This window comes from Lepisosteus platostomus, chromosome 3 (genome assembly GCF_059453375.1).
Source record: "Lepisosteus platostomus isolate fLepPlt1 chromosome 3, fLepPlt1.hap1, whole genome shotgun sequence".
Classification (NCBI taxonomy): Eukaryota; Metazoa; Chordata; class Actinopteri; order Semionotiformes; family Lepisosteidae; genus Lepisosteus; species Lepisosteus platostomus.
Window position 1 is genome coordinate 65,199,976 of NC_142613.1, and position 14,868 is coordinate 65,214,843.

The following is a 14,868-nucleotide window of genomic DNA, read 5'->3' on the forward strand; positions in this document are numbered from 1 at the left end:
TTTTTAAAGTTGGTCCTTTTGAATCATATTGATGTGAAAAGTTCAATTAGATGTAATGATAGAAATAAAACTTGAAAATTCATATTTTCCTTGCTAAAATGACATACAGTACCTAAAGGTTTACAATTAGATCACTGGGGCAATTCTGACTGAAAGTGGGCAATATAGATAATTTAGAGAATATTTATGAATATTAAAGAATCATAGCTGTTTGCATATACAGTATGTGCGTATTTGACTGATTATCTTAAGCTTGCAAACAGAACCACAAATTGTACAAAGTTACATGCACACTTCCCATTTGTTTTTTATCAGAAAATGATTTATTCCTTATGAATTTAATGGCAGCCCAGAGCATGTCTTGGAAGCTTGGAGCATAAAATAGGACTTTACCCTGGATGGGGTGACTTAAAAAGCTCTGAAACAGAGGCATTTACAACCACAAACACCAAATGTTTGTTTGAACATTAGAATATAAGGCTTATCTTACAACGTCCATTACTTTAATGAAATAAAAAGTTGCTTCTTGAAAATGGAACCAGCATTATTCATTAATGATGTCCTGAACACACAAAGAGGAGCTTGTGTAATGTACAGTAATAATAATAAAACCACTTTGTTCTCTGTAAAGCACTTCGTGTGGAGTGTCCAGAAAAACACTATATAAGTGTAAGGTATTCTTATTCTTATTCTGATGTTAGTATATAACATTCTTAAAATTCTTTATTCCAAACTCATTACTGACACCTAGCGAGCAAAAGGAAATATTCCCTAAGCGCCAGCTTCATTCAGAAATATTTAAAATCTTGTCATCATTAACAGCAGTCAAAACATAACCTCTTCTGGATTTAATCACAATTTTCATACTGCTAAGTAGTAGGGTTTGATCTAGAACACCACAAAACACAGCTACTGATAGAAATGGAAGTGTACCAAAGGACGACTTAGATGATATCAAAGATTTATTGTATGTTACAGATTTCAAGGAAATGGATACTTTTACAGATGCTATCGAAACGCCTTGATGTTAACTTTTTTTCTTTCCATACTCTAAAAGATAGATTCATTACCCAGTTCTCCTCTCCACTGATAGCTGATATGTGGTGTGTGTACTGGCACACATTGGTGGCGGACAGCAGTCACCAGTACCTGTGAAGTGCTTTGAGTGGAGTGTCCAGACATATAAGCTACTGTATATACAAGTAAGTGTTTTACATCCCATCTGAAATGTGGTTCCACCTGGGTGAAGCAGAGAAGTGCGAAATTGTTTTAAATTAAGTGGTCGCTATAGGTTGTCTAAAACCATAGTGTGACTTAGCCAGGCCATTGGGATTAAAGTCAACAGCTGGGGTATTTATTTGAGAACTCTGGTAGAGAGGGAAGAGCGCCACCTACTGGCCTGCCACTAGCCAGTTAGACACTTGCAGGATCTTGCAGGATTGACCAAATTACTTGCAGGATCAACCAAATTAGACACTTGCAGGATCAACCTGGACTTATTAGTCTCCTGTCCTACTGTAGAACTGAATAGGACCAGTCTTGTTCAGCGTAAAGTGTGTTCGGAGAAAGGGGTAAATCATTTTGTATAAATGATTAAATTTGGATTTCTATACAGTCACAGACAAAAGTATCGACACCTTTAATTGGGAATAATTTAATGGACTATTTCTTTTCAAATTAGACATTTATCAGTATTATTTTATTTTTTTTTAACACAGGTTCATCATGGTGGATACCCGAGGTAGCAGTCAAGATTCCAAGTAGCTTAAGATGACGATACACTTGTGTTAATACAATTATTCTCACTTAAAGATGTTGATAATGAGGGCAGCACAGCATTGCTTCCTTGCAGCTCTGGAGGCCCTGGGTTAAGTTCCAGTCCTCCAGTGTTATCTGCGTGGATAAACAGAGTGGTGTTAGGAAGTTTTCCCCACGTTCACAAGGGATTCCTCCTGTGCTCCGGCTTCTAGTCCAGAAACATACACATAGGTGAATTGGCTTCTGGGAGAAAATGGCCTTGGTGCGTTTCAGTGTCTGTGTGCCTGGCATGACTGATGCCCTGTCCAGGGTGTACCCTGCCTTGTGCCCATTGCTACTATAGTCTCTGGCTCCCATGTGACCCTGAATTGGAAGAAGTGGTTAGAAAATGGATGGATGTTAATAATGATCCCAATACTTTTGTGCCGAACTGTGTACTGTATATCCTCTCCATTTGTAAGAAAGCACGACAATCTAAACAACACTTTTGCTATGTTTCTTAACAGTCTTTATTTGGAAAAAAAGGGACAAAAAAGTCAAATTGGCAATTAATTCTACGTACAAAGGCTTTATAAAAGAAGTATTGCACAAGACCAACATAGTGGCATTTTCTCTTTTGAATCATCAGGTTACCAATTCATCTCAAACAACAAAAATAATATAATTATCAGATGAAAAAATGCAAGTCTCAATCCTGCTGTTTAGTAAGGGTTATAGATAATCAAAAGTGCATTTATTGAATTCTGAAAATCCACTTGCTCATGCTATCTCTTATTTCATATGATAAACTATTACTCTGGGCCTTCTAGAGGTACTGCATGTTAATGCAGAGTTGTCTCAATGGTTTAAAATGTATATAAATCAATAACTTTAATTTGTTCTTTTAAATAAATCACAGGACTCCCGTAAGACCAAACTAGTATACTGAGCTGTACAGACTGCAAAACCAGACTAATACAAAACTCAATACCTAATGCTTCATTAACTGTAAGCAAACTAACAGCAAAACAACAAAAAAAATGTTTAAACCATCAGAATTTGCTTATCTTCTCATCTGAGCACTATAAGACTATAAACAATTGTGCTGTCATATAAACCTTTCGAACTGCAGATTTGACAATAAAAATAATCCTGTAATTTGTTAGAATTAAATACTTACTAAGATCATCAACTAATTAAGATTTTTCTTTATTTCCAGAAGTGAAAGTGTAAAAATATTTAAAAGATGTCCATTTAAAACACAATTGTGTCACGATTGTAAACCCCTCCCCTTAAGGAGCTTCCAGCCTTTCCTCGTTTATTCTCTATCTCCTGCACCTGCCTCTGGTTCCTGCCCCCATCCTAAAAAAAGCCCAGACGTTCCTGCCAATCTGGGCTCAGTTTTGGAAGATGGACGCCCGGAAGCCCGCCTACCCGCGAGTCCAGGAGCGACTCGACGGCATAGGCTTCACAACGGCGTCCTGACCATCTGGGTCTGGGGCTTGGGGCGCCGTGCCCCATTACCTGTTTTTTATTCCCCTAAACCTTCGCCGGATCCTGCTCCGGCTTTTAACTCGTCTTGTCTGTCAGGATGGATCACCCGGCTTTGGACTTTGGCTTCACTCTGGATATTCTCATGGACTCACTTGGACTAGTTTGCCTTGGAACACTCCTCCCCGAACACCAGCGCCCCTTGGACACGCCCCCTGTTCTTCTTCCACCCCCTATCCTAGTCTTTTTCCCCCGTGTTTTTTCACTCCCTTCTGGATTGTGCTGTCTGCATTGGGTCCTGAAAGACACTTTGTGACAAATTGGACACCATTTAACTATTTTTTTAAACTGATGGCAAATTATATTGATAGAAATTATTTAATGTCAGTTATGGTCGAAAAAAACAGCCTCTTCAGCATTTGTTATTCATTTGATAATACCAATTTTGCATACAATAGGATGCCTTTAGGCCCATTTAGAGTTTATTTAATATGAGTAGGTAATAAAACAGAGATAGAGAATCCTTCCCTGATGTTTCCTGAAAGAAGCCATGGTATCTACTTCAACAGCACGGCTGGGTAGCTTGTTCCAGACTCCCACGATCCTTTATTAAAAGATGTGCTTCCTGTTCTCAGTCTTAAGTGCACTTAAATGTACTCATTTGTGTCCTTCAGTTCATGATTCTCTGCTGACCTTGAAGAAGATCACTAAGTAGACTCTGTCAGTACTTTTGAGGATTGTGAATACTTCAGTCAATACTCTTCCTACAGATTGAAAAAATGCATAATGCATTATTTGCACAGCGTTAAAACATTTGGTCCTAAATGGATGGTGCGATTTTATCATTCTCCATTCATTCTGATACTCTTTGAATTTTTCACAGATGGAACTGTCTTCCCCTTTTCATTACAATCTGTTTTCTCATAAACAAGCTGTTCAATACAGTAAATATTGTTAAAGGTTACGATTCAGTAATCATTCAGAACCAATAAAAGGGACTGTTTAACAGTTAAAGTTTTTCCACCATACAATCCGAGTTATTTTTTGTAATTCTCATTAAACAAAATACGAGAACTACAGGTTCTGCACAAATACAAGTTTGATCACAAATGATGAGCCGCCAAAATTCTTATTTACTTTTTACTATTTACTAAATTATCTACAGTCAACATTCAAAAGATTTAGAGCATTGACTAGCAGCTGACTTGTATTATATTCCTACTGGATTCACACATTTTTTAAATAACAAGACATATACAATTTACTGTACACTTTCATGCTTTGTTGCAGATAAAAAAAAACTTTCAAGTAGTTTTATAATTTTCATTCTTATTATTTTCATCTCAAATATGATCTCCTTACTTTGGTCATACAAATGATTTTCAAATGGGCACCAATCCAGTTACAAGTATGCAGAAGAAAAACACTATGGAAACAAAATCTACAAATAAAGATCAGGAAAGAACAGTCCTCGTTTCAATGAAGGGAAAAATGAAGTATAATTATATTAAACCTCTGCTGCGCAGGAACCCATCAAATTCAAGATCTCCAGTTCTGGTTCATTGGGGGCTACAGTAAGTAGTATCATTACAGCACTTCATTTCTTGGTAGCTTCGAAAGTGAAGTAACTGGAAATTTACAATGTGGATCTTCAAAACAAGTGTGTTCATTACTGTATGTCCCAGGGCAACTTTTTTACATTTCTCATAGTACAGTATTATTATTAGATTTCTACAGTACATGTGAAGAAAGTGTTAATAAAAGTTTATAAAAAGTGTGTGTATTGTATTATCAAGTAACTTTTATTCAGCGATACCAAAGGTTTGTGGATGTTTGCCCCTTTAACATTATCATTTTCTTCAGTCTTCCCATTTAGCCCACGCATAGCAGATGGACAAAAGCCTCTTAGTTGACAGCAGAGTAATGCCATTGAGAGAAGGTAAAGGAAGGTCAAGAACGTAATTAATGATTGGATTACTGAGTCTAGCAGGTGACCTGCCAAGCAGAGTCTTACAGTAGGTGATAAAATTAAGATCTTCAATTCCATTGGGAGATACATAGTGGGATGCCAATCTGAGTCAGGAAAGTATTGACTTGAATTTCAAATTGCACACAACCTTCGGCCTTTAACTTGTAAAATTATAGTTTTTATATAATGAGAAGTTTCACATCTGCTATTGTTACTGTAATGGACCTTGTTTCAACATAAAAGGACAAGTATTAAGCATCATAGATTTATTCAGAAAGACCTCATGTAGCTCAGTTTCTATTGCACTGGTTGGCAGTGGAGTTCAATGTACCCGTTTCTCTTCTTAACTGTGCAAGTGCATATATGAATCAAATGTTTAAAAAAAATGCTAAAAGCACCAAGTATTTAGTTGGCTAAGTATCAGGGTGTTTTTGGAAATCATCAACATGATTATTTATCATTTCTTCACTATAAATATTCCTTAAAAGCCTTCACAGGACAAGAAAGTGCAGTGCAATGAATAAAGTAAATAAGGAGCTAGGCAACTGTAACCTTTTTCTAGGGTATAAGCACAATAAATATTTGAGACAGAGATATCCGGCACTTTTAATTGAGACAAGTGACTTATAAAGTATTAATTGATAGCTCAAACCCACTTAAGTCTCACAAGTGCTGTTCATGGATTAGCTTTCAATTGAACACAAAAGGATCAGAATAGAGAGTGAAGAGAGAGGAGCCATGCTAGATTACCCTTGACAACAGCCCTGCAGTGACGGACTCAAAACTGAATACTGATTGTCTTGTTTTTGGTCATGAGACGTTTGTGTTGAACAAAACCTGTAAAAAAATATGATTCCTGCAACTTAAACCCAGCTTCATCAGTAGATTGATCCATTTTGGAAGCCTTCAAACTTGTTTTTGGTCGCACACACAAAACAGAGATTGTCATTGCATTGCCTCTGATAGCACTGGATCCTTATCTTCTGTGGTCGAATGATTAAAGAAGATATTTCCTAGTATTTATTACTACTGAAAATGAAATCATCTGTCTCCAAAGATGTTGTGCCAGTGCAGGAGTAGCTGCAATGAGCTTAACTGGACAAGGCACAAAAGAAAATAAAGAAGTGAACTGCATTTGAAAAGAAGATCTCTGATTTAACACCCTGCTGTTTCGTCATATGGCTTTGATTCAGCAGTTTCAAAAAAGCCAACGAATTAGAAGTCCAACAAATGAAGGCGGTGCAGTGGTACTGAGACAGACGTACAGCTCTAGTAGGTGATTTTTATTGCAGGTATTCCAACATGATTCTTCATTTGGAGTTTGCTTTTCCTTGAGCAACCCCACAGTTATCGCAAGAAGCGAGACTGTGGTTTCTTCTGTAAGGTTAGCTGCCGGCTGCTGTAGCCTGACATGCCAATTCCCATCATCCCCAGCAACACAGCTACACGCTGCATGACAGAGTCGCCTGTCCTCGGAGTCACATTGCGGGCGGCTTGTGTCTGAAAGAGAAGAAAGAAGTCAAACCTACTGTATGCTGAGTTTTCAAGACATCGTCGAGTGTCTTGAAAACTAAATGTAGACATGATCTGCATTCATGTCAATGTAGACAGGATTCAAAACAGGGCTGTACTCCTTTTAAAATTCATTCACATCTCTGATTAGAATACATTGAATTAGTCAACTCTTGAAGCCTTACTGGTACAGTACACAAATCAGAAACAGCTACATCAAGCAGAGAAGAAAACCGAAAGTGCTTGGCACTATTTTTGTTCACATTATTAAGTGCTTTTCCTTGGTCCTTTTTCATGGTTGTTTATGGATGGCTATGAAAACATAACAGGAAAGAAACATTTCTTATGTAAAATCAGTGAGCCATGACATTCACATAACATTTTCCGCTGATTATTTAGGTTAGAATCTAAAACAATCTTTCCTATACTTTTATCATTACTTACTGTGTGTACATGGACAGTAGAAGATGAACAAGGTACAGTACATTCCAAACTGATTGATATCTTTTCATATGGAAAAGAGATTTTTAGAATATCAAAGAAAAACTAAAACACGAAGTCCCTTTGGACAACACCCCCCTCTTGTGTATGCTGGGAGACAGCAGTTGAATTAGCAATGCTAAATTTGCCTTCTCCTTAAGATTAAAAAGCCATTTTCTTTCATTTACCTAATTAAAATTTGTATGTGTGACAGGTTGACAGATGCAGCAGAAGGCTTTGACAAAACAAAAGAATACTACTAAAAACTTTAAAAGTGATTGGAAAATCTGCCTCTTGGCAGTAGCTTATATCCTTGGGTTTGCTTCTAAAAATTAGACTACGGTGCACAGTCATAATGTATGAGAAAGTGCCTAAACCTACCAATCTCTTATATCCTTGAGAACCAAACACATCTTATCTCACTTTCAGTGGGGTTGATGCTCCAGTGTTTTGCAGTGGCCAGAAGAAACAAATCATTCTCAGTATATTTAGTCCCCAACCTTTGGGACAGTGTTAAAATGTACTACAAACGTTTCTATCCATGATGCAATAAGGCTGGAGCTACACCCATTCATATTTATGAAGCCACAATGAATAAACTTATTTTGTTAAAATCTTAAAATTTAACTGTATGAGATTATTTTTTTAATTGTTAATAAAAAACAACAATAATAACTACCTTACGTGTGGGGCATAGTGGGCTAAGCCTATCCTGGCAAGAAACGAGCACAAGGACACATCACAGGCAAATACACCTATGCCAGGGTCAATATTCCAGAAAAAAGCCAATTAACCTATCAGTATGTCTTTGGACTGTGAAACCAGAGCACCTGGAGAGAATCCATTCAAGTATGAGAAGAAAATACTAATCGCACATGGATAACACCCTACTGTATGTCCGTAATTAAACCCAGGGCCCCAGTGCTGTGCTGCCCTTGGCAGCCTTTATGTTTTTCTAAATTGTCATTATAGTGAAAGATTGTCATTATTTTTGTGTTACAAGGCAAAAGAAAAATAAATATAAACAAGAACCGGCACTTCCAGTGAGGGCGGACTTTAAGTTCACAACTCATTTAACAGAATGCCAGTGTGTTTATGCAAGCTCAAGGGAAGCATCATTATAAATACAAACCTCATAAAGTGAAAGAACAGATATATTATGCATCAGAGCATTAGATATAAATAAGAGGATTTGGTGGAAAATGAATCTTCCATCCTTCAACTCAACCCTACCACAATAACACTGGGTGAAATTCACAAAGAAGCTGACACAAGTGTCATTAGCACTAAAATGCAACAAACACAAATACGAATTCTGCATATAGAACACCTAATAATTTACTTCATTTATTAGTTCACTGCATTCCTCATTTTTTAATTACTAGTTCAGCAACTTTGTTGCATCCAAGAACTTTCACAGATATTTTACTGCATTGCAACAAACATTTCATGGAGCAATGGTTAGGACTCTGGAAACTGGACTGCTCACAATTAAGGGTTCAAATTCTATGGAGATACGAGTGTTGCACTCTTTAGCATGGTACAGTACATCACTAAAACTATCCATGAAATCCCCTGGTCTATAAATGAATCTCAAGGTGATATGGCCAGCAGCCATATCACCCTGCAACTCACAACTGGCAACCCACTGAAGCTAAGCAGGTGTGAGCCTGGTCAGTACCTGGATGGGAGACCTCCTGGGAAAAACTAAGGTTGCTGCTGGAAGAGGTGTTAGTGGGGCCAGCAGGGGGCGCTCACCCTGTGGTCCATGTGGGTCCTAATGCCCCAGTATAGTGACGGGGACACTATACTGTAAACAGGCGCCGTCCTTCGGATGAGACGTAAAACCGAGGTCCTGACTCTCTGTGGTCATTAAAAATCCCAGGGCGCTTCTCGAAAAGAGTAGGGGTGTAATCCCGGTGTCCTGGCCAAATTTCCAATTGGCCCTTACCAATCATGGCCTCCTAATAATCCCCCTCTATGAATTGGCTACATCACTCTGCTCTCCTCCCCACTGATAGCTGATGTGTGGTGAGCGTTCTGGCGCACTATGGCTGCCGTCGCATCATCCAGGTGGATGCTACACATTGGTGGTGGTGGTGGAGGGGAGTCCCCATTACCTGTAAAGCGCTTTGAGTGGAGTGTCCAGAAAAGCGCTATATAAGTGTAAGCAATTATTATTATTATTATTATTATGGATGTGAATTCTGTCTTAATTAGCTAAATAAAATACATTTAAATTTTGTTGCACATGATCTGATTACTATTTCTAACCCAGTGCACATCCTGTTTTGTGAGATATATTAAACGTTCTTACCTCAAACCTGATCCCTTTCATGTCTAGGGATTATACTTTGCTTTAGGTAGAAGACATTTTTATCCACATAATCTTTCTGGATTACCTTGTGTTTGACCTGTTGATTGCTGGATATTTACCTTTCTTAGAAGAACACGCAGATGTACTATACGTTTTTAATATTGTTTATGAATTTTCCTATTTTTAATATACTGTATGAGAGGTAATCTAGTTAAGAGCTGTTCTGCATATAATGCAAGGTCACACATGCTATTTCTGAAAAGGATGTTCTTTGATATTAATCATCCCTTAAAAGCATTATATCTGCTATTTCTTTATTCCTTATTCCATTACTACAGGTCTGGTTAAGTAGTCCTATAATCTTTATCAAACTAATATCTTACCTACTCCAAGATGCTGTTATTCAGAACTTATCTGTACGTTCATTCTTATTTCTGATTAACTGTGTCTTACAATATGCAGGTGCATTCACTGTTGTACAGGCATGTTTGAATGAGAGAATATTTATTATATTTATTTAATATATATTATTAGAATACTTATTATTACTAAATTGTTTTAATAAAGTATTTAAAAGTTAGAGACTTTAATAAGTCTGTGAAATTCATTTAAAGTTTGTAAACTGAAAATGCCCTATTTGAAATACCACCAGCTGTTCTCTATACAACAAAACCTGCGCATAACACAACACTAACTTTAAGGAATTCAACTTCATTTAAACATTTACTGAAAGTATTAAGTATGGCCTTCTATGGAACTATTACTTGTGGTGTCTACATTTTCTAAGGTAAATACTGTAGTTAATAAAAAAACAGATTTTCTTTGTCTAACATAGATCATCAATGTTGTCATTATTGACAGCATGAGGAATGCCTGTTTCCTGAGAATGCAGATCACCTCAGTCTGCATACTCATTGACTTCAGTTTTTAATTTGTGTAAGAGACCTTTGGTTCTTCCATGACAAAACATTGCTTTTTTACTGTAATCTAAATGATTATTTTTTCCAAAACAGCCTTTTTATGTTAAACTTTATCTTAATTATTCAAGTGTGTAGCAGTGGATACAAACAGAATGATTACATATTTCCAGATGGTTGGATTCTATGACATATTCAAAATCTCCCACCAATAAAAACAGAAAATCCATTATAGATTAATTCAAGACTTAATATAAGAAAAGAACAAGCACCCCCAGGGCAAATTTAATAATCTAGACCTTCCCCAAACAAGCTCAATTTTAAAACGACTAAACCATATCAACCGCAACAAAATGGTGACAATGTGTAACACATAAGCCTTCCAAAAGAATATTTATTACCTTACATTAATTCTGTTTTTATCAAAACTATCTTAAATCAAGAACACAACTACAACCTTTACAGAAAATAAACTGGTGTCTTTTCATGGACAAACAAGAAAACTCCTGCACACACTTCACTGAAGATGATTGAATATGTAAAACCAGAACTACAGAGGACTAGAATCAGTTATGGGGAGTCCCAGAAGTACACCAGATACAAAACTGCGAATGAAGCAGACTGATTGATATTGTGTGTGAGAAGGACTAAAAAACCCTTAAATCCCACCAAAAACAAATAATATGAACCTAAAACTTTGAAGAAAATCTTCAAATCACAGAGAAAATTAAACATTGTTCAGTAAAATAATCAGTATGATACAGTTAATGGGACTTTAACACCTAGTTATGTACTATTTTTTAATATAACTAATATTTTATTCCAGGCACTGAAGGGTCTCAGATATTTTGTTAGAAAAGAGAAAAAATCTGAAAATGTTTTCTATGTATTGATTAGATGTGTAAGAATTACATGGGCCACTTACCTGCAAATATCTGATGTACCCTGGAGTAAGTGCTGGCAGCCGGAAAAACATATTTGCTCAATTTCAAAAGCTTTAACTTGTAAAATAAAAAAAATAAGTCCGTTGGGTAACCTTTGTAATGCACAGGTTTACAATACAGAGCGTTTTGTGTTAGGATGGTCAATGCATTTTCTTCCGCACACCAATGTGCTGAAAGTTTATATGGACCTACATAAATTGAATAAGCCGTCACATGTTGTGTCTGTGGGGATTAAAAGGTGCCGGAAGTCATTGAGCATTAGATCTGTGACCGAGCGGTGAAGGGTGTTTATGGAGTGCCAAAGGTTGGACAAAAACCACTTGGTAAATTAATAAAGAATGGAGCACTGGACACACGTGACTAAAAAAAAAAAAACATTAATATTTGGTTCTGTACTCCTGTGATACAGCTTAGATAAAATAATACCAAATTCCTGTGCTGTGTCTTAAGGAAAGAAAGCTAGGTTAGCAATTAAACAGGAGCTTCACAGCCTCAGGATTCTGGTATTAGCCTAAAATAAATAAAATGCAAATCACACACACCAAAAGCTAATTTTGCATTGATAACAACAAGGTCTTTACTTCCAGTTATGATCCTTGAGGTTTTAAAATGCACTTTCTCATCAAAATCCCACTTAATTATTTTTTCGCATGGCTTCTCCAGATGATATCTACTTTCTAAATTTATCTTTTGCTTGAACAAAAAAAAACTGAGCCACCTGTGCACACCAGTTACGCTTTTTATTGTAGTACTCTTTAAATGAGCCAGCTTTCCACTTTCGTGCATGAAATCATGAGACAATGGTTTACAGGGAAACAGAACGAGAACCATTGATGAGTTTAACGTATTTTAAAGTAGATGTTTCTGAGGGACAGGTTACTGTTCGAATCATCATGATGTTAACACATTGTTAACACAAGAAACACTTAAAAGAAATACTATATACAGTACGACTCCAAATGATTAAGAAATTGTTTTACTTTTATAGATGATAAATAACAAAGGACTCGCGAGAAACAAACACTGGGAAAGTGGAATAAAATTGCAAAGCCAAAACAATTCTTCTTACTTTTCATGCAGACTTAAAAGAACTGGAATTTTACCTGAACCTGCATTAGTATTATTTATACACGGCACTGTCAGTATTATATAATTTATGAAAGCAACAATGTAATAATGCCTGAAACTTGCTTACAGCAGGGCCCTGAAGTCTTATAAAATGAAGCATATAAAATTCCACTGCAGAAAAGTGTATTTACCTTTCAGAGTCAGCCTGAATTGTACCCCAGATATTACTGAAATCTGACAAATGTACAGTTTTTTATGCACCATGGAATACATTTAACAATTTAAACCAATTTGAAGACTACATAAGATTATTCTTGTGAATTGCCATTACTCAATTCATCACCCAGAATAAAGAAAAACAATTCATTTTGTGAAGATAACCATTTTTAATGTCAAAGTCAAAAGACACAAATTATTCATTCACCCTACAAAGAATGGACGTGAAATGCGGTTTTACTAAACAAGCAGTTTGGGTTGACTTTGTCCATGTCCCTGAATAGTTCATCAGGTCCCCTCATAGCCTCCTGTATTCAGGGCCCAAAAGGTTCAGTTCTTTTAGCTTGTCAGAGTTTGACTTTCCCAGGAATGTGTCTATTCACTCTTCTTTTTACTGATCCCAGAGCAACAATATCTTTCTGTATTTTGGTGACCAATATTATAAATATTTAGGGCTAACTAGTGCATTCTTACCAAAGCAATTCTTACAAAAATACATTAAATTATATTATGCAACAGCATAATATTAAAATAGATCACATTTCCTGTGACCAATCTTGCAACATTTTGTATTGTGTACTATCCATGATGATTGATACATTTTTTTAAATTGGATAATTTAGTTATTTAAGTGGTATTTGTTTTTAGCTTGACTCTAAGAAATACAGGGCACCACACTGAAAGTCTTCTGTCTAGCCCACAGCAGGTTAATCCTGGCAAGAAGTATGGTTTGTCTGTATTTAACACACATTATCCCAGGTTTAGCAACAGAAACTCGGTGGATTGTGACATAAAACAATTCTGAGTTTCTGAGAGAAACTCCAATAAACATGGCTCTACTTTTTTCACTGCTACACTCTAATGAATAAAATAAAGACAAATTCATCTGGTAGTGTGTCTTGACCATTGTTCTCATTATCTTGTCAAATTAAAGTATGACTTGGCAAACAATGTAGAACTCTAAACACACTATGTAAGCCCCCATATATCTTTTAAAATGTAGTTTAGCATTTTGTGATCTTATTGCATCTGGTGGTTGTCATAATTAAATGAACACATTTGCTTCTGTCCTCAGAGGTGTAATTGTGAAGAGTGTTGTGCCATATTTTCCTGATGTTGCCATTTCAGTAGCATTTATTTGAGAAATGCACTGGTGAGTTAGAGACAGAATGGACCTTCTGAAGTCATGAGGGTTTGCCAGTTTTGCCATGGTTGCCAAATGGTTGAGCATTGCCAATGCTCAATTCTTACATGGAATTTAACATTTTTTGCATTTTAATGATGTGAGATTCAAAATGAGCTCCATTATCACAGCAAGTGCTTTAGCACTGTTTTCTGTGCTGAAATATTCCTTATATTCCTATTTTCTGAACAGCTCTGTACTATACATACATAATAAAAACTTGCTATCTGTCATATAAGGAGTCATCCTTAGATTGGAAGACCGAATCATCTATATAGAAATATCTTAGACAATGTAGCTTGTTTCATTTCCACATCACTGGAGCCCACCTGTGTGTTGTAGGCACGTCTTCTCTTAAGCCTATTCATTTCATTGATCTTAAAAAAATAAACTGATATTTGCCTAACTTTAATGGCTGGAAAAGCGGCACAGCATTGTGGGTAAGAATTTGGACTGCCTGCCAGCCTGTGTTAAAGTCCCTGCTGCAGACACTGCTGGTGTACCTTGTGTGAGGACACTTGTTCCAGTTCACCCAGCCGCATCAAGCGGCTTAAAGCTAACGAAAGCAGGATGAGCCCATCAGGCCTGATGAACAGCTCTGGCTGTAGTATAAAATTTACTCCCCTTTAATGGCTGGAAAAGACCCTTAGATTATTGAAATTCTAATCAGTGATTACCAACAGAAGGTAATTGTGCCATAATTGTCTTTTATGCTTCTAAAGAGAGATGGATAATAATAGGCAATTCCAGAGATTTCATTCAAATCCATAGAGAAACATGAACCAGAGGACGCAAGTGGAAATAACATGAAGTGATTCTTACATGAAGGACTGTGGATACCTACTCAGTGTGATGCCATTTAAGGCAGCACACACTTAGGGACATTGATCCAGGTAGATCCGCAGCTTGACCACACCCTCCTCAGACCACCAGGCAAATGTTTTGCTCTGATATTTGAGCTACTACCCCTTTTCACATACTGTCCCCAAGAGAAGTGTTGTCTATGTCACGCCCTCTGCAGCCAGAGGGCGCTC

At 36.7% G+C, this 14,868-nt stretch overlaps 1 protein-coding gene across 1 annotated transcript; it reads right to left on the reverse strand.

Moving 5' to 3' along the window:
- Positions 1-2,243: 2,243 nt before the first annotated feature.
- On the reverse strand, positions 2,244-11,528 carry LOC148675294 (uncharacterized). Its single transcript, XM_088626473.1, has 2 exons — positions 11,349-11,528; positions 2,244-6,697 (listed from the first exon to the last, which is right to left on the reverse strand). Exons 1-2 carry the CDS (start codon positions 11,397-11,399, stop codon positions 6,545-6,547), a joined length of 204 nt encoding a protein of 67 aa, XP_088482599.1. The 5' UTR covers positions 11,400-11,528; the 3' UTR covers positions 2,244-6,544.
- Between the last annotated feature and the right edge of the window lie 3,340 nt (positions 11,529-14,868).

Coding starts and splice junctions, on each gene's coding strand:
- LOC148675294 (XM_088626473.1), bottom strand. CDS start 11,399: ATGTTTTTCCGGCTGCCAGCACTTACTCCAGGGTACATCAGATATTTG. Junction 6,698..11,348: donor GGTACATCAGATATTTGCAG/GTAAGTGGCCCA, acceptor CTTCTCTTTCAG/ACACAAGCCGCCCGCAATGT.